We start from the raw sequence: 19659 nt of genomic DNA on the forward strand, positions 1-19659 counted from the left end.
ACCCATGACACTTTGATTTTAGCCCAGGGAGACCCCAGATGGACTTAGGACCACAGAACTGTAAGATGATACACTGGTGTTGTTTTGAGCCACTAACTTTGCAATAATTTGTTACAGCAGCAGTAGTAAACTAACATAAGATTTATGTTTACCTTTTTCCTAAAAGACTCAAATATATTGATTTAAGAACTTTGTAATATGCTAAAATAAATTTAGCTTTTTAAAGTCAGCAATTTTAAACTATGTTAGGGGCATAAATCAATGTCTCTTTTACATTTCTATTATTAAATTCCTTATAACCTAAAAGTTGCTGAAAGGCTAAAAGAAGGTATCATAAATATGATGGTATTGTAATTTTTTCATCTTTTCTATTTAAAGGTGAATACTCAAATTTATTTTCTTTTTTAAGTTCTGACAATTAACAGATGAATTAAGTATACTTTGATTTTTTTACCAACATATTTTAAACCCTTATCTAGTCCTTATAAGACTCTTCATTAATACATGAGCAGTAATATATAAATACTGGGTTGAAGACAATGTGTGGAATTTACCAAGGTAAAGCACTCATTCAAAGACAAAAGACACTATGCCTTGGTTATTATGTACTTTTTCACTGTTTCTGAACTGATATTGGTTAGTTAGGAGAGAGTAAGGGCTATGTCTGAGTGTTCAACTTTATAACACTGCCTTGCAATACCCAGAACCCTCAGCAGGCTTTTATTAAATAAATGAATGAAAAATAAATGTATTGGAAAAGCTTACCTGAAACCTCACTGGAAAACTGAAAAAAGTTCACCATATCTAGAGGTTAAGTGGTAAAACCCAGAGGCTATCTGAAACATTTTCAATAGAAATCTTAAATGTTCTATACGCTTTGCCCTAATAATCAGACTCCTTAAAACATAATTCAAATTTCTTGATAGCTTGGTCTTTTTATTATCAACTGATATCATGATATTTTCATGTGACATACATAAGGCTCCATGAATTAAAACTTGCATTCTGAAAATTCCCCTATGTTAGTCTTTTTTTTTGTGGGGGGAGAGTCCTATTTTCTCCTTTTCATAAAAATTAAGTGAAGCACAGATGTAGGCTCAACATGGTTACCTTCCTTTATAATTGCTACATGAAAGACTTGGTCTTCTTCAAAGAGCTTTTCTTACCCTCTAGAACAGCCCTACCCAACATCAATGTAAATGAGGAGCCATATATGTAATTTGACATTTTCTGAAACATTCTCACGTTGACATGTAGCCAATGCAACAAATGAGGTAGTTTTCATTCTTTTCTTTTCTTACCTTTTATCTTAGAAATACAGTGTGCATCTTACACACAGAGCAGACATCAATCCAGCCTACCCACGCTTCAGGTGGCCAGCAGCAACTAGTTGGCCAACTGGAGCTCTGGAGACACCTTCCCTCCTGTACCTAAGAGAACCACATATCCTTTCAACTTGGAGCTCCTTTGCTGTTCAGTCGCTACCAGGTGTCTGACTTTTTTGCAACCTCATGGAGTGTCCATCAGGCTCCTTCTGTCCATGGGATTTCTCAGGCAAGAATACTGGAGTGGGTTGCCATGCCCTTCTCCAGAGGATCTTTCCCACCTAGGAATGGAAATTGCATCTCCTGCACTGGCAGGCGCATTCTGAGCCATCAGGAAAGCCAATCTCATTTATACTATTGGTACCTGTAGTGGGAATTTTATTAATTCAAGAAACCATCACCATCTTCTTTTAGGCCTGATCTTTCTGATCTCCTTAATATATGGAAGAGGACAAAATTCCAGGTGTAAGTGATGCTAATTGTGTACCTTCAACATAAAAACAAATTTAACAATGTAAGACTTCATCAATAAATGTTCTTTTATCTTGTCCATAATATTTCAAATTCTCAATAACAACTGTTCCACGGGATAATTAATCAAACACTGCTTCTACAGCATGAGCTCTCCAATGTCTGTCAACACATTTATTGCAGGTCTGCGTGCTCCTGGGTTCTGAGAAGGCACAGCGGGGGGAGACATGCGCTTAAAAGTTTTTAAGACCTACTGAGTGCAGAGAGCTTGTACCCACTGACTTCATTCAAACCTTTAAGCAAACAAGCCAGACAGATAAGGCCATCCCTTTATTATAGGCAGAGGCGATTCTCAACGCCGGCTACACATAATTGCCTGATCAATGCTCAAAAAATACCTTCCCTCGGGCCCTTAGTACTAGAAATCCTGCCTCAGCTCCCCAGGGCTGGGGGACCCTACTGTCCGCGTTTCTAAAGGTCTGGGATGATTCACACCGACCCCGCGGCAGGGAGCTCAAGGCGCTGATTTCTGCGAGCGAGAAAGGGTCCAATTCGTAGGGCAAGGCCTCCCGGGCCGAGGCTTTGAAGGCCACCTGCCTCCCTGAGTCCGCAGAGGCCAGCCAGCCATTCGCCCCTCCCGCCACGGCAGCCACGCGCTGCAAAAACTGCCCCAGCCCGGATGCTGCAGCTGCAGCCGGAGGCTCCCATCCCCACCCGGCCATCTCGCAGTGGGCCCTCCAACCTGGCGAGCGAAGAGCCCCCAAGACGCGGAGGCACCCCGCCGCCACTCGGCGGCACTCGTTCAGAGGCCGGCTGCCGTTGTCTGAAGGCAGGGAAAGCCCGGCCCTCCAGAGCCCTGGCTTCCCCGCGGCCCCTTGACCCGGTGGCCTCCCCACGCGCGGCCCCAGGACCCGGGCTGCCGGGTTCGCGCCTTTCCTGCCAATCAGATGCGGATTTCCCCCACGGCCAGCAGACCAATCAGCGCGCGGGTGTCCTCTTCGGCCCTTCGGCTCGTCGGCTCTTCGGCCCTTCGGCTCGTCGGAGTTCGGCGTTTCGCTGAGCGTTAAAGCGTGGTTCTCGTTGGTTTAGTTCCACTTTTTTTTTTTTTCCAGGCACTTCCGGGTTCTGCGTCACTCCGCAAACCCACGAGTTCCGGAAGCTTGTGGACCGCAGGTTCGGCTTGGAAAAGCCAAGCTTCCCAGTGATGTTTCAGAAACAGTTACTCGGAGCGGGGCGTTTCGCAGACTCCTAAGGTCAGTGTCGCCCGAGAGAGTCGGAGTGTGGACCTGCGGTCTTGCTTACAACTGGGAGGGCGTGGAGTTTCACGACCTTGTAATTGTCGCCCTTTGCTTGTTTCCCTGTTTAATTGGCTTCCTGTCTTCCTGGAAGAGGCAGAGTCTGATTTTGGGAAAGGCAGTGGAGCAAACCTAAACGCCTAAAAATAGTCTTAGGATGGCATTCTTAGAAAAAAAAAGGACAGCTAGATTTGAGCTTCCTTTGCGTTCTGGGAAGTAATTTTCTAGAACATACTTGGAAATCGTTTCCTGTCACTTGGTGGTGGTGAGATTTAACCCTTTCGAACGGCTTAAGAATTACTGAGGGTCCAAACTTTTCTTAATATCTGATGGTTCGTGTATAGCGCTGTTTGGTACCAAAAAGTTGAGTAGGCTTAAGTTTCCAATATTTTTAAAAGCCTATAAACTTAAAAGCAATTTTAATTTTTGGGGGGAGAAAAAACTACTGAGAATTTTCTTAGAAAATAACTTACAATGAGTGAGTTACATTTAACATTGATACCTGACAAATAGAATATAAGTCATTTTTCTTGTGAGGCCTTAAAACTCACTGTTTACTTCTTATCTTTAGGTCCCATTTTTCGAAAATACTACATTTAGTGAAAGGGCTGTTCACAGAATGAGACTAAGTTGTAGACTGTTCACATCTAATGGTATTGTTATTCTGTGATGTCCCTGGAACACTATATCTGAACAGTAGAAATTATAGGTAGGCTGAGGTTCCATCCACACCAGTTTACAGTCTGAACGCCTTCCCCTAATGGGTTACCTTTAGTTAAGCCTTGGCAGAATATTTCAGGATGACCGACTCTTTCTTGTCACTGTATCTTCTCCCTCATCTTGCCCATATTATCCATTTCTTGTATCCAGAAACATTAAAGTTGAATAGTCTTGAGTCAGAAGGAGATTTGGAAGAAAAGAAAGAGTGGAGTTAGGAATTCTTTATTGACAATACAAGTGAAAAAGAACCTCTTATTTTATTTTTCTTAGAAATGGGGGAAAAAACAGAAGAGGACACAGCAAAGAACATGCTAGACTGAATCAAGAGAGTTGAGTTTCTACTCCTGACCAGCTCTGCCTCTTGGCCTTATTCTCCTCATTTTTAGAAATTAGGAGGAGCACTCAGTCTGTGGTTTTAAAACTGTTCTGTGGAAGAATTCTTGTAGAAGTGCCCTGGAGTCATGCAGAGGAGAGACAAAGCAAGTTGACCCTCAGCAGTATTTTACAAAAACAACTTATTCTTTTCTGTTCTGCTTGAAAAACAGTAGTCCTGTTAAGAAAATTAAATTTGTGTCTTAGACTACTTAATATATTTCCTACTAGCCTTATAATTTTGTTTTGTAAATTAATTGTTCATTTGTATTCAACTTGCATTCATTTGTTACAGGTTTTTAAACAATAAAATGCATATGTGCACAGTTAATTCATTACCAAAAGTCACAAACCTTTGTGGTTGTATACAGATTTTAAGTTTAATACTTTGTTTTTGATCACAGTTAGTCTTTTTCTCTTTTCCCCCTACTTTTTAATTTTTGCTTATTTTTGAAGCTCATAGCAGTCTTTGCAATAGGGAGGGCAGATATTTTCCATTTTTGGCAGTTGAACCTTAAAGATGTTAGCAGTTTTACCTAACATCATTTTACTAGTAAAGTTCCAAGTCCTAGCCTCACGTTTTCCCTAAAGTATAAAGTAAATTTTTAGTTTCTTCGCCTTTTGCACGCCACCGTGCTCTGGTTCCTGTAGCACAAGACAAAGCAGTCTTTATTCATGGACAGAAGTTCTGCTCTGAGTCACTGGCCTCTTTCTTCACTTTATTATCTGAGTTGAACAACCTAGAAGCACATTGGACGTTCTCTTTTCTCTTTGCTGTGAAATGACAGCATTTTCACACATTCCATGGTCCTCTTCAGTTCCTTTGGAATGTGGAAGAAACCTCAGGAGAAAAGCCCTGACTGTCCCACTTGCCCCACATCTGTCATCCTGGCACTAATTTCTGCACGTGGGAGCAGGGAAGAGGGTGTTTAGCACCCTCTGTCCTTCCCTGTGTGTGTGTGTTCAGTTGCTAAGTCGTGCTCAACTCCCTGCAACCCCATGGGCTGTGGTCCTTCAGGCTCCTCTGTGGGATTCTCCAGGCAAGAATACTGGAGTGGGTTGTTATTTCCTCCTCCAGGGGATCTTCTCAACCCAGGGATCATCTCCTGCATTGGCAGGTGGATTCTCTACCACTTGAGCCACCCAAGAGGCCTTCCCATTGTGTACTCTAAATTTCTCACATCTTTTCTCATCTCTGGAATCAAAATCCCCTTTTTTAGATTGCTTTTTATCTATTTTTTTTTTTTTTTTTTTTTTTTTGCAGAGCTCTTCTTTTTTACCTGTTTGTCAATAACATGAGATAAAATTTCATCCAAATTATCTTTTCTTTCTTTTTAACTATTAAAACCTAAAAAAAAAAAAAAAAGAGCTCTAGAGTAATTCCATTTTGATTATGCACACCTGTTCCTTTCCAGGGTCATGTGAGTTAGCATTGCCTTTACTTCCCATATTACGTGTGTTCATAATATTTGTTTGCACCTCCTTTTCTCACCCCCATATTCCTTTGGTTAATTTTTGACATTCAGTTTCTTCAAATGGTTCTCTGACCACATGGAAAGGCAGGGAAAGTAGGTAAGGTGAATTCCAGGCAACGTGGGAAACTTTACCAGCTTCCTTGAATTTCTTCTCCCATCTACAGTCCTGAGAGCTTGACTGGCAGTCTGGTCTTCAGAAGTATCTTGAGAGAAAAAATTTTGTTTTGAGTTCTGTGATGTTGAATTTGATCCAAGCTTAGCAAATATCTATACTGACTTCCTTTTGTATGTTCCACCATTTTTCTAGCATTTACTAAATCGCCAGCTTGACCTTAAGCACGTTATCAGACCCCTCTTAATTTTTGACTTCTTAAAGTGGACATAACATTGACTGTGTCATGAAACTGTAAAGAAAACATCTAGTGCCTTCTTCAGAGTATGTATCCCGTGGTACTTTCTCCTCTTCCGTTGCTGATACCTCTGTTCCCTTGTGGCTGTTTTCATATTCTCTCGTGTTCCATAAAATGTGCAATTAAACCTGTGTTCCAATAATCTTGAAGTCATTTAGAATTGTCTTCTTGGGCAGTTAGATCCTAAAACCTTTCTCCAAATTTATAGAGTACTTGAAGGTCTAGTCGCTCTCTTAAGTTTCCCATGTCTTTTGTTTGTTCATCCTTGGATTACAGTTTTTGCTGAAGTTCATACCGGTGCTCTTCATCACTTCGTACTTAGTCTCTTAAACAGCCCCATCTGCATGTCCTGCAGTGACATCCTAAGGGGTTTATGTTCATCTTTGAGGTCTGCCGTCACCTGTCCATAGAGGAGGCTGGTGTAGAGCATGGCCCCACCATTCCTCCTTGTGTTATTTCACGCAAGTCATCTCCCTGTGCTTCAATTTCCTTGCTTTAAAACAAAATACCAGAAGAACCTCTTTCATAACATTGTAAGGATTAAATAATTTAATATTTGATTTTTTTGCAAAGGGTACTTAGCTGTAGTGGTCGCTTATTAGCACTCCATATCCAGGAAGTAAGTAGTATAGGTTTACTACAGTTGTAAACTCCCAAATCGTTTGGGTTTGTCTTCCGTCAGGCTTCGCTGTATTTTTTCTGTGAGGATTGAGTCTGTCTCATGGGTGCTACTGTTCTGATGTCTCTACTTTCTTTAGCCTTTTCCTTACTCATGTTTGACATTAACCCTTACTACAGTTGGAAATGACTGTACTTTTACTTTTTATCTTCTCTTCCAGGGTTTTCTAAAATAATTCCCATGATGATTCTAGAGAGGTAGACTTTTTATAAGACTTTTTTTTAACTGCTGAAGAGTATAGTGTAGTCAAATGACTTGCCCAGAGTCACACAGCCTGTTGGTGAACCAGAATATAGAACTAATCGGAACCAGCTTAAGTCTCCTGCCCTGTGTTCACTCAGACATTTGCTCTTTGTTTCCACAGTGTGCTTTCTCCCTCAAAGACTCAAAAGTATCAGTTTTCTGAGAGGATGAGTGCCATGCTTAAAATGTATTTGTGAAGAAAGGCCAAAGTAATGGGAGATTCCGTCCCCAGGTTTAAAAAAAAAAAGTTTGTGTTACTTCTAGATACCTGAGTAAATATATCGTAAGTGAAATAGGTAAGGTGCTCAATTGTGTAAGACTGATTATAGTGGTGGAGATTTTAGTCTTTGAGTTGAATTCCCAATTCTCTCCAAATAAAAAGAATAACTTACCGTGGTTCATGTGTTTGAAAAATATGTGCTATTTGGAAGTGTATCCTTAGGATACATTGTAGAGACATTCTGTTACATACCCACTGCTGCTGCTGCTGCTAAGTCTCTTCAGTCGTGTTTGACTCTGTGCGACCCCATAGACGGCAGCCCAACAGGCTCCGCCGTCCCTGGGATTCTCCAGGCAAGAACACTGGAGTGGGTTGCCATTTCCTTCTCCAATGCATGAAAGTGAAAAGTGAAAGTGAAGTCGCTCAGTCGTGTCCGACTTGTAGCAACCCTATGGACTGCAGCCTACCAGGCTCCTCTGCCCATGGGATTTTCCAGGAAAGAGTACCAGAGTCGGGTGCCATTGCCTTCTCCGCCAAATGAGCACAGTTGGGGTTTATATCATCAGATACCTATAAGCTATCAGGACTTCGTTTATATTTGATGAACGAGATGAACGAAACAGCAGTGACATGTCACTTAGCAAGGCTATGGCAGAAGTGGGATTTGAACTTACAGTTGTTGATTTCTAGGCCTGTTCACAGTGCCAAAGGTCACAAGGGTCTAATGGGTCCCCGCCATAGGTTTTTTCCTCTTTTGCTCATCTTTGCAGTGCGTTCTGGGAATCAACGTCCTGTTAAAATCTCTCTTTGATGCATGTCCCATTTATTAGTATTGATTCCAATACAATGGACAGTAAATCTATCTGACTACACAAAGGAAATAAAATAGTAGGGTAGAGGTTCAAAGCTTAAGATCTCAGGTTGTAGAACTTTATTCGTATAACCTCCTAATGTGAAATGCCACTTAAGATTAAAAAAAAGACACAACTAAAAGGCAGAAATGGTCTCATCCATTTATATCACCAGAACCCTTAAGACCGTGTGGCAGCAACATTGTTGTACTGAAAATCAGTTGATGATTGTGGGTCTGGAAAAGAATAGCCTGGCAGAGAGTGTGTGGATGGATTTGAAACGTTAGCGATTGCTTGGGAATCACATGTTTCTGCTGACAAAGTTTGCAAAGACTGTAAATTTAAATGTAGAATTTTTGTCAGCAGTATGCATTGACAAACATGCCTAATGGTAATACATCTAGTACTGAGCATCTTGAAACAGGTCAATAATAATGTGTTTATTGATAGCAGTAATGCTGGAGATGTTACTTGGTATTATAGCTAAAAATCCATGTTATGCCCTTAATCATAATTACATTAATATTGACAGGCCCTTGACAATACCCACATTATTATTGATAGATTTCTGTCAATAACATGTTTTTAAATAAAATATATTCATTCATAATTTGTACAATACTCAATAAAAGGGCTGGAAGACGTCCTGAGAAATTCTTCCCACTGTACTGAGATAAAAAGTCCTTCGTTTTGGAATGCAATATAGATGACAAAGTTTTATTTGGGGAATGAAAAGCTTAAAAGGAAAGCATGAGTTATTTAAGGGATAAGGTTATATATCGCTGCTCTCAGTAAACGAATTTTCAGTTGTTTTTTCCCTGTGAAAGAAAAGCAGTGTGACATGTCTAGTGATAAAATGTCAGCAGGAGACCTTTTTAATAGTTTTATAGTGCTCAATCATTTTGTCTTAAACATATTTATGTGACAAGTTAATCACAGTAACCCTCGTAGATGCTATACTTTTTATCTGGTCTTGATTTTGCCTTAAGCATCTTCTTCACATGTCCTTAACATAGTAGTATCCTTCACTGAACGTGAAGTTATTTAGTGCCAATTTTACTTTTAATTGTTTTTATAAGTCTTTTTGCATGGCCATAAATGTTTTCCCTGGGTTAGCTTTTCAGAATCTTAGTATAGTCAGGGAAACGGGGGATGGAGAGGGAGAGATTGATAGGATTGTGCATTAAAAGAAGGAGATGTCATTGCAGAGCAGGAAAAAGCATCACCAGATTTTGTGTTTCTGGAAAAATCAATTTGAATTAAATCTGATGATATTTGTTTCAATTCAAAACAATCCCAACTTTTAAAAAAAAAATTAGTTTGTATTTTTTTAAACCATTTACGTTTGAGCTGCTTTTGTGAAACTAAATACCAACCTACAAGAACCAATAATAATACAATTTTTAATATTTAAATTTTTGAAAGTAGAAGTAGACCGACCAGTAGTAGGCCTTGGATAGCAATAAGTGTAGCAGAGTCAGGAAAGCACTGGTTTCCAGAAGAGTTGGAGATTTTTGATTCAAAAACATGAGGATACTGTAATCTTTCTAATTTTCATAGTTGTCAGTGAAGCAGGTCAACTTACTAAGACTTGTTCAGAACGTTATTAATCAACACCTCAGTTAAGGTCCTTGAATGGTCACAGGAGTCGTGTGACTCAGGAGTCCCCAACCCCTGGGCCACCAACTGGTACCAGTCTGCGGCCTGTTAGGAACCCAGCCGCACAGCAGGAGGTGAGCGGAGGGGTAAACAGTGAGGCTGCATCTGCCGCTGCTCCTCATCCTTCCCCATCACTTGCATTGCCCCCTGAACCATCCCCACTCCCATCCGTGGAAAAGTTCTTCTGCATAACTGGTCCTTTGTGCCAGAAAGGTTGGGGGCCAACTGCTGGAACTGGTCCTTCAGAATTGCAGTTTTCCTTTTCTTAAACTCTGCAATCAGGTTAATCTTTTAAAATGTATGTCCTGTTAAGTCCCTTCTGTTCAGTGATTACTCATGGCTACAAAACCAATTTCCTTAAAACAGAGTCTTTTTTGCAGGGGGTTAAAGCAGCGGCAGCAACTCTTCAGCCAGTCTCTCCTGCCAAGCCATTCTGCTCTGGTCATAGCAGACAACTTCTTTCTTTACTTCCGAACAAGTGCAACCATGTTAGTGGGGATTCATAAGGATGCAGCTCCCGTTGAAACCCATCTCCCCGTGTTTCCCAGGTGGACCATGGCTGGGGTCAGTGCTTGCATATTTCTGCACTTTGTATGGTATTAAATCCAAGTTTTCTCTTTTCTGCCCCAGGGAGTTTTGTGATCCTTCATAGTGTTTTCGTATTTTGAGATCCATTCTTTTCTTCACAGATCAGTGGCTAGTCTTGATTATTGTAAAGTCCTATTTCTTTAGAAATGCCTTACTAAAAGGAAGTTAACTAAGAGTTAACTATTTGGATTGAACCCCTGAAATGTAAGAGAATGCCAGGCATTTTGTGGGCCCTCAGTAAATATTAAATTGAGTAGCAATCTGTCAGATTTAGAATTCACTGAAAACCAATCTTCTCCCATTAGATTGAGAATAACTTTATGTGATCTAAAGGCACTTATGGCATTTTTTTCTGTGTCCTACACCTACTTCAGCCAAATATTATTGTCCAGCAGTGGAGGGAAGAAGTTCCATAATCAGATGAATTAAACTTGTAGTTACTCGATCTCATCAGTTTCTTCTACTCCTGAGCAGTGCCCTTCTCTAAAGCCAATATCCTAGAATAACTGTACCTGCTAGAAAGAGGAGGGGAGAGGAGGAGGAACTGAACGGAGCATGTTGATGGTAAGCCAAGGTTGGATGCTTTTCTCAGACTGCCTGTACCAGGCCCTGTTTGGTGAAGCACACTCGAGTTAGATGCTCTCAGTGTGCATTCTGGAGAGGTTTCTTTGCTTCCGGATAAACAGGCAGAGCCATGTGGATGGAGGTGAGACAGCCGAGAGAGCAGGTCACTCTGGGATCCCCCCATGCTCTCAGGATGCCCACCCCAGCATCTCCTCTGATATGATGCGTGAGTTCCACTGGACCACATTTCTGCCCCTTCCCATCTGACCCCCACACATGCCCACCTCACAGTGACATAATGTTCACTGTGTAACTGCCAGAATTTATATTTTAATGGTGTAGCAGTATTTCCTGGAGGGACGGGGGTGGGAATCCTTTTACCACAGGTTGGTTGAGGCATTCAGTTCAATTCAGTCGCTCAGTCGTGTCCGACTCTGCAACCCCATGAATTGCAGCACGCCAGGCCTCCCTGTCCATCACCAGCTCCCGGAGTTCACCCAAACTCACGTCCATTGAGTCGATGATGCCATCCAGCCATCTCATCCTCTGTCTTCCCCTTCTCCTCCTGCCCCCAATCCCTCCCAGCATCAGAGTCTTTTCCAATGAGTCAGCTCTTCGCATGAGGTGGCCAAAGTACTGGAGTTTCAGCTTCAGCATCATTGCTTCCAAAGAACACCCAGGACTGATCTCCTCTAGAATGGACTGGTTGGATCTCCTTGCAGTCCAAGGGACTCTCAAGAGTCTTCTCCAACACCACAGTTCAAAAGCATCAATTCTTTGGCTTGCAGCTTTCTTCACAGTCCAACTCTCACATCCATACATGACTACTGGAAAAACCATAGCCTTGACTAAACGGACCTTTGTTGGCAAAGTAATGTCTCTGCTTTTTAATATGTTGTCTAGGTTGGTCATAACTTTCCTTCCAAGGAGTAAGCGTCTTTTAATTTCATGGCTGCAATCACCATCTGCAGTGATTTTGGAGCCCAGAAAAATAAAGTCTGACACTGTTTCCCCATCTATTTCCCATGAAGTGATGGGACCGGATGCGATGATCTTCGTTTTCTGAATGTTGAGCTTTAAGCCAACTTTTTCACTCTCCACTTTCACTTTCATCAAGAGGCTTTTTAGTTCTTCTTCACTTTCTGCCCTAAGGGCGGTGTCATCTGCATATCTGAGGTTACTGATATTTCTCCCGGCAATCTTGATTCCAGCTTGTGCTTCTTCCAGCCCAGCTTGAGGCATTAGATGAGTAATAATGAAGATTTCAGTCTTTTGAAATGAGATTTGGCAAAATCAGCCGAGTCTTTTTCTTCTAAAGCTCATCTCTAGCCAAAGTAGCAATAATGTACTGCCTGCCTGTTTCCAAACCACTTACACAACATTGTCTGCTTTAATCTCAGCAACATCTTGAGGTAGCCAGGTAGCCATTCATTTCCAACTCTTAGAAGAATCTACTGCTAATGATTTTTTTGAGATGACTTAGCAGCCAAGAGACCAAGCTGGAGCTGGAGCCCGAGTCTATCTGATTTTAAACCTAGTCTTTCTACTCTGTCCCAGTCGCCTGAACAGGATGACAGAGCAATAGGAAGGCTATGCTCCTACTTTAACACACTGTGATGGGTAATAGACAATGCCTGTTCTGTGTTTACAATGAAAAGAAGTCACAGAAATGACTAACATGTTGGATACTGAAACCTAAAACAAAACAAAAAAAAAGAAATTATTTTCCTGGAAGAACAGTTTAATAATAGTCTTTTGCTCTAGTAAAGAGTCTTCTGTAGAGAGATCGGGCCCAACTGTTCTTAATCTTCACCGAAGCCAGGCCTGGGGTGAAGAAGAGGAAGGAAAAAAAAAAAGTTAAACTGTAACAGAAGGTATAAGAGAATTTTCTGATGATAAGGATTGTTAAATATTGGATTGGTTAGAGAGTGTGTTAAGTCTTCCTTCCTGGCAGCCATTAAAAATTCCTGTCTTTACTAACTGTACTTAAGTATGATTCCTCCAGAAATGAGGGATTTGAGATTAGTGACTCCTGTCAGAAGCCAGTCTCTCTGACCAGTTTCTTCCTGTATACAAGTAAGGAACCTGAGAAGAGAGAGCTGCCCTCAGACTCCAGTTTATCAGCAGTGTTCAATCTGAACATTGATTCACTACCAAACTACTCACTCCACCACATATGAGTTCAACAGACCTTTACTGAGCAACTACTACAGCTGGCGCATCTTTGCAGTAAGTTCTGTAAAGATTACCAAGAACTGATTGTGACTCTAACATCTGAAGATACATTAGTTGGCACAACTGGCGCCCTTAACACATGCCATAAATTTCATCTGCTACGCAACTGAAACGAAGAAGGAAATGGCAGCCCACTCTAGTATTCTTGCCTGGAAAATTCCACAGAAGAGCCTGATGGGAATCTGTGGGCTCACAAAGAGTTGAACACTACTCAGAAACTGAGCACGCAACTGAAAAAAATTACCAATCCATCCGGTTCAGTACTGGGGGCAGGGATGGGGTGACGGGAGAAAGCTGAAGTGTTGAAGTTGATGTCCAGTACAGCCTGAGCTTTTCAAGAGTACTTTGACAAATAAGAGAACTTCCTTTGTCTTGTTGACCACAGGATACAAAACCTGGGAAACATGACGAGTTGTCCAGACTCACAGTAGAGGAATTGTATATACCATAATTTCACCTATCCTGAATGATTATAGAATTTTGCATGAGGAAAAGTGAGTTAGGTATCAGTCTCTGTGGATGGCAGGTACCTTGAGAAGCAGCTATGAGGTAGTTTCCCTTGACTAGTTTATGGTTAAGTTAGGGAAAGGTGTATTCAGACAACTAGAGTGAGAACTCAAGCACATGGCACAGACAGTTGCTGTGATAGTTAAAAATAGTGACAGTGGGAATTGGGGAGAAAATTGTGAAGCAGAATGTTGAAATAGGATTGCAGTGTACTTGAGGGTGGCAGGAGAAGATGGTAGAGAAGGTAAGTGTTCCAGGTACGTGAGAAAAGGCATAGAGGCAGGACCAAAAGAGAGTCAGTTAAAATTTCTTTGGTTTTTCCTGGTCGTCTAGTGGTTAAACCTTTGCCGTCATCCAGCCCAGGGAGTGCAGTTCCATCCCTGGTCACGAAGCTAAGATCCCACAGGCCTCTCCGCCAAAAAAAAAAAAAACAACCAGAACATAAAACGGAAGCAATAATGTAACGAACTCAATAAAGACTTTAAAAAATTGTCCACAACAAAAAAGTCTTTTAGAAGTAAAATAAACTCTTCAGTGAATAACTGGTTATATGGTTAAAAAGAAGGACACAGAATTGGGCTAGAATCTAAGAAGTCTGTACTTTATCCTGGGGTCAGTGAAGTAAGAGATGATTTGGTAAATCTGAACAAATAATTTTACAGATTTTGATTTGCCTATGAGGTTTTTTTAAATACTGTTTTAGTTGTGTTTTTTTTTTTTTTTTTTTTCTTAATTATGTTTCTTAAATACATCAGGGTCTCTTTCAGTGAGTTGGCTCTTTGCATCAGGTGGCCAAAGTACTGGAGCTTCAGCTTCAGCTTCAGCTTCAGCATCAGTCCTTCTGATGAATATTCTGGGTTGATTTCCTTTAGAATTAACTGGTTTGATCTCCTTGCTGTTCCGGGGACTCTCAGGAGTCTTCTCCAGCACCACAGTTCAAAAAGTGTCAGTTCTTTGGTGCTCAGCCTTTATTATGATCCAGCTCTCACATCTGTATATGACTATTGGTAAAAACATGAAAATCCCATGGACAGAGGAGCCTGGTAGGCTGCAGTCTATGGAGTCCTGAAGAGTCCGACACGACTAAGTGACTTCACTTTGACTTTTCACTTTCCTGCATTGGAGAAGGAAATGGCAACCCACTCCAGTGTTCTTGCCTGGAGAATCCCAGGGACGGGGGAGCCTGGTGGGCTGCCGTCTGTGGGGTCGCACAGAGTCGGACACGACTGAAGTGACTTAGCAGCAGCAGCAGCAGCAAAGACATAGCTTTGACTATATGGACCTTTATTTAATTACATAAATGACACTTAAAGAAGATTTTAAATTGCATAAAATGTGAAAAATAATCACTAATGATTTTTTTACATAAAGATTGAAAGTCTTTCTCTGTTGAGATAGTTCTGAAATTTTATGCAGTGTCTTTAAGAATCTTACAATACCATGTAATTCTGCTGCTGCCTGACTTGTCCATCGATTGGCCTGCTTCCTTTGTGCAGACCCAGGTTGGCGTCTTCATTTGCATCCTGAGCACTTGCAGAGCTAGGATACGTTGATGCTCATAGACTTTGTGAAATCTGTGAGTGGTCTCAGTCTCACAGGGACTACATAGTAGCAGAAAGAGAAAACTGAATCAGGGTGAGATCTGTAAGAGCCTCTGCAGATCTGTGGACGAAAACCAAGCAAAAAAGGCAGGAGGACTGGCATGCAGCATTGAGCTGGGTGGGTGACAGGTGTGCCCACAAAGTCGTGAGTTTTGCCTGGAAATGGACTAGCCCAGTCATTCGCAACATCACCAGGGAACTTGCTAGAAATGCAAATTATTGGTGCCCATTCCAGAGGACATCAGAAACTCTGGAACTGAGGGGCACAGTCTAACAAGTCCTGCATGTGATGGTGATTAATGCTCAGGTGTGAAGGCCACTAGACTACAAGCACAGAGAGACAACAGGACTGTGATACACAGACCCCAGCAGAGAAAGTTTTGAAAGGTCAAAGGTTGGTGATGGCAGTGATCATGACCCATGAAACGCTACAGTGACTGGAGAAGGAAACCAGGGGAATAAGATTATATTGTACAAAGAAAGTTGGATGTGCTGTGAATGGGCAGGACCGACTTATCTTTAGACGACTGTCTTCCTGATCTTAGCATTTAAATAGATCAAGTAGATTTAAAATAGAGCAGTCCCATCGGAGGGGCTCACACAAAATCTCCTCCCCAAATATCTCTCCCATATATCCTCAGAACTTCCTACTGAGCTTTTCCACTTAGCTGTCTCATAGGAGCCTCAGCTCTCTAAAACTGCCCAGATTTATTATCTTTCCCTTCAAACCTATATCTCTGCATATGTTTCCTATTTCAGAGAATTGGACTACCATCCACACCATTACTCAAGTCAGTTATTCTTGGCTTACTTCTCACTGAGTCGTGTCCATCCTTCCACCTCAAAGCTTTCAAAGGTACCTATTTTTCTCCATCCCCACTGATACCCTTCTAATTTAGACCATCATTAGTTTCTCACTAAATCATGTTAACAATCATCTTAATTGGTCTCTCTGCCTCCAGTCTTTCAGCCTCTAATCCATTCTCCATGTGGCTAGAACACACTGTTTAAAATGCAGAGTTGATCAGTTCTTCCCTTACAGCTATGTGGTGTCTCCCCATTACCTTCTTGATAAAATGTAGCCTCCTCAAAGTCAGCTTTTACCATCAGTCTTACCTTTCCAGCCTGATCTTTTGTCCTGGCTCCTCCCATCCTCAGCACCCCCTGTTCCCTCTGTAGGAGTGGTTTTCTTACCTATATTTACCCTCCTGACACTGCCGATCCTTCAGGTGGCTACCTTCAGAAGATCTTGCCTCTTCCGTGAAGCCTTCTTGGACCTTCTAGTTGTAAGCACGATGTTCTTACGTTCCCCTTGCACATCACCTTTCACATCTTGTAATTGCCTATTTATTATTTTCTGCAGTACACTCAGAGAAGGCAATGGCAACCCACTCCAGTCCTCTTGCCTGGAAAATCCCATGGATGGAGGAGGAGCCTGGTAGGCTGCAGTCCATGGGGTCGCTAAGAGTCAGGCAAGACTTAGCGACTTTACTTTCACTTTTCACTTTCATGCATTGGAGAAGGAAATGGCAACCCACTCCAGTGTTCTTGCCTGGAGAATCCCAGGGACAGAGGAGCCTAGTGGGCTGCCATCTATGGGGTCGCACAGAGTCAGACATGACTGAAGTGACTTAGCAGCAGCAGCAGCAGTACACTCTTGCTTCCTCCCTCTTCCCAGTCACTTGATTATGATCTCCACAAGGGTTGGGACTGTGTTCTCCCATTTTATCACAGGCTTCTGACACATTGCTTGGGGAAAAGCTGGTAAGCAACAAAAATATGTTGAAAGATGTGGCGATCAGCAGTCAAGATGTGGTAACTCAAAATCGTTTGAAAGGTTATTGGGTAGGAATTTGTATTTTCTACCACTCACCCACTCCAGACTTTCATCCTGTTTCTTGTTCCACTCATCTTGAATTTGTGGGAAGCATTCTCTAAACCAAGAACTGGGCTATTTGCTTAGAATCAACTGTAAAAAGACTCAGTCTTTGCTACAGGGTTTATCATCCAGTGGAGGAAATCAACAATTGCAAAGTAGTTTATATACAGTAGGGACATAAAATCATGAAAGAGGAAGGACAGAGAGCTAAAGAAACAGCTAGAGAGGCAACTAAATTAGAAGTGGTCCCTAAGCTAGTACTTAAAAACTTAGTTGTTTAGTCACTAAGTCACTTCCGCCTCTTTTGCAACCCCATGGACTATGGCCCACCAGACTCCTCTGTCTATGAGGTTTCCAGGCAATGTGAGTTTTCCAGTTAGAGAATGGGAGCAGATTGTTCCAGGTGAAGGGAAAGACAACAAATGTCCAGTAGTGAACAAGAGAAGGGAGCACTTTATAACTAGAGGGTGAAGCATGAGGAAAGCAGCCTTGGGGGTCCACTTGGGAAGGCTTGTGTTTTCAAAGTACCGCAGTGTGGGACAGGCACTGAAGGAGGCAAAAGGGAAGACGAACAGTAGACGTCATCCAGTGGGGAGCTCAGAGCAGCCAGAATGAGAAAAGGCTGGGGGGGGACAGGGTCATGAACGGATAAAAAAAGAAGGGCGACTCTGTCCTGACCCGTTTCCTTCCCTACAGCTCTTGGCTAGCGCGAGGCAAGGGTTTCACAGGATTCCTGTCTCTGTCCGTTGTCACCTGTGTGTCACAGTTTTCCAGCTCTAAGTTGGGAAGACAGTACAAGATCGGGACTGTTTGATGATGTTTTCTTTTTGTGTTGGCGGGGAGGGAGTTAAGTTTTGGGGCAAAATGAGGATTGTAGCCCAGGAGACAGCATTTTAGGTAGCTCTGAGAAACTGCTCTGTCAGTGATGGTTTCTGATTGTACTTCTTCCTAGAGACCCTCAGAGAAGGCATGGCTTCCGGAGACGAGAACGCAGAGCGGACGAACAGAGTGCTAAGAATCAGCCAGTTGGATGCACTTGAACTAAACAAGGCCCTGGAGCAGCTCGTTTGGTCCCAGTTTACTCAGTGCTTTCATGGATTTAAGCCAGGGCTGTTAGCCCGCTTTGAACCAGAGGTGAAAGCATTCTTGTGGCTTTTCTTGTGGAGATTCACCATCTACTCTAAAAATGCCACAGTGGGACAGTCAGTGTTGAATATTCAGTACCAGAATGATCTTTCCCCAAACCTGAGCTACCAGCCACCGAGCAGAAATCAGAAGCTCTGGTACGCTGTCTGTACGATTGGTGGCAAGTGGTTAGAAGAACGATGCTACGATTTGTTTCGGAACCGTCACATCGCATCCTTCAGGAAAGCCAAGCAGTGCATGAATCTGGTGGTCGGACTTCTGAAGTTAGGCGGGTTGATTAATTTCTTGATCTTCCTCCAAAGGGGCAAGTTTGCAACTTTGACCGAACGTCTCCTGGGCATCCATTCTGTCTTTCACAAGCCCCAAAGTGTCCGAGAAGTGGGCTTTGAGTATATGAATAGGGAACTCCTCTGGCACGGCTTTGCTGAGTTTCTAATTTTTCTCCTCCCACTAATCAACGTCCAGAAGTTGAGAGCCAAGCTCTCTTCATGGTGTGTCCCACTGACCGGAGCCCCAGGCAGCGACAGCACGCTGGCAACCAGTGGCAGACAGTGTTCTCTGTGTGGGGAGTGGCCCACCATGCCTCACACCATTGGCTGCGAGCATGTCTTTTGTTACTACTGCGTGAAGAGTAGCTTCTTATTTGACATGTCCTTCACTTGTCCTAAGTGTGGCACAGAAGTCCATAGCCTGCAACCCTTGAAATCGGGCATTGAGATGGCAGAAGTGAGTGTCCCTTAGAAACTAAAGTTGTTCCTCCTAGAAGAACTGTATTCTGTCTAAATCCTTAGCATGAGTCATCCTGAGTGTACTACTTAGATATGTTTTATGAGGACACGTGCTTCTCAGCCACTGCCTTCTGTTCCTTCCCAGGCACAACTACATTCTACTCGCCCTGGAAACCACATGATCCTAAATATGTGATATAAATGGTAACATGCTATTTTTTTTTAATCATTGTGTTTAATTTTTAACGTCAAGAATAATGGACAGTTTTTGGTGGTTTTTTTTTTTAACAAATGACCACTAAGAATGTGCCTTCATTCTGCCACTTCCTGGAAAGAGTGAGACTAAAAATAAAAGATTATGGAGACTCTGGGCTGATTGTACATTTATTTTCAGAAATGACACCAGAAAATTACACAATAACAAGAGTAAGACCTGTTGTTTGAAACCTTCAGTCCCAATATCCCGATTGTAATTGTAAGCTTTTCTCTGAAGCCAGCTTTTAAGGGGTTCTGTCTGCTTCATTCTCAGAGCTAATGACAGCCACCAGAGGCTCAAGACTTCCATCCTACCAGCTTCCTGATCCCACTGGCCAAAGAGCTTCTCGCCTAGTAGTCTGGCACCAGGAGCCCACAGTCTGGTCAGCCTGAAATTGTGTGCACATTCCTAAACCATGATGGAGAAACACTGTTC

At 42.3% G+C, this 19659-nt stretch overlaps 1 protein-coding gene across 3 annotated transcripts; it reads left to right on the forward strand.

The window, feature by feature from the left end:
• The first annotated feature begins 2878 nt into the window (after positions 1-2878).
• Positions 2879-19339, forward strand: PEX2 (peroxisomal biogenesis factor 2). 3 transcript variants are annotated; one of them, XM_014479234.2, is made up of 3 exons: positions 3035-3049; positions 15975-16071; positions 18047-19339. In XM_014479234.2, the coding sequence occupies exon 3, from the start codon at positions 18064-18066 to the stop codon at positions 18979-18981; it is 918 nt and encodes a 305-aa protein (XP_014334720.1). In that variant the 5' UTR covers positions 3035-3049; positions 15975-16071; positions 18047-18063; the 3' UTR covers positions 18982-19339. The 3 variants fall into 3 exon arrangements, with proteins under 3 accessions (XP_014334718.1, XP_014334720.1, XP_070238318.1); XM_014479232.2 differs by lacking the exon at positions 15975-16071 and having other exon boundaries at positions 2879-3049; XM_070382217.1 differs by lacking the exons at positions 3035-3049; positions 15975-16071 and adding an exon at positions 10264-10284.
• The last annotated feature ends 320 nt before the right edge of the window (positions 19340-19659 follow it).

This window comes from Bos mutus, chromosome 14 (genome assembly GCF_027580195.1).
Source record: "Bos mutus isolate GX-2022 chromosome 14, NWIPB_WYAK_1.1, whole genome shotgun sequence".
In the NCBI taxonomy this organism is placed as follows: Eukaryota; Metazoa; Chordata; class Mammalia; order Artiodactyla; family Bovidae; genus Bos; species Bos mutus.

Excerpts from the sequence above, each read along its gene's own strand:
- PEX2 (XM_014479232.2), top strand. The coding sequence starts at position 18,064 with ATGGCTTCCGGAGACGAGAACGCAGAGCGGACGAACAGAGTGCTAAGA.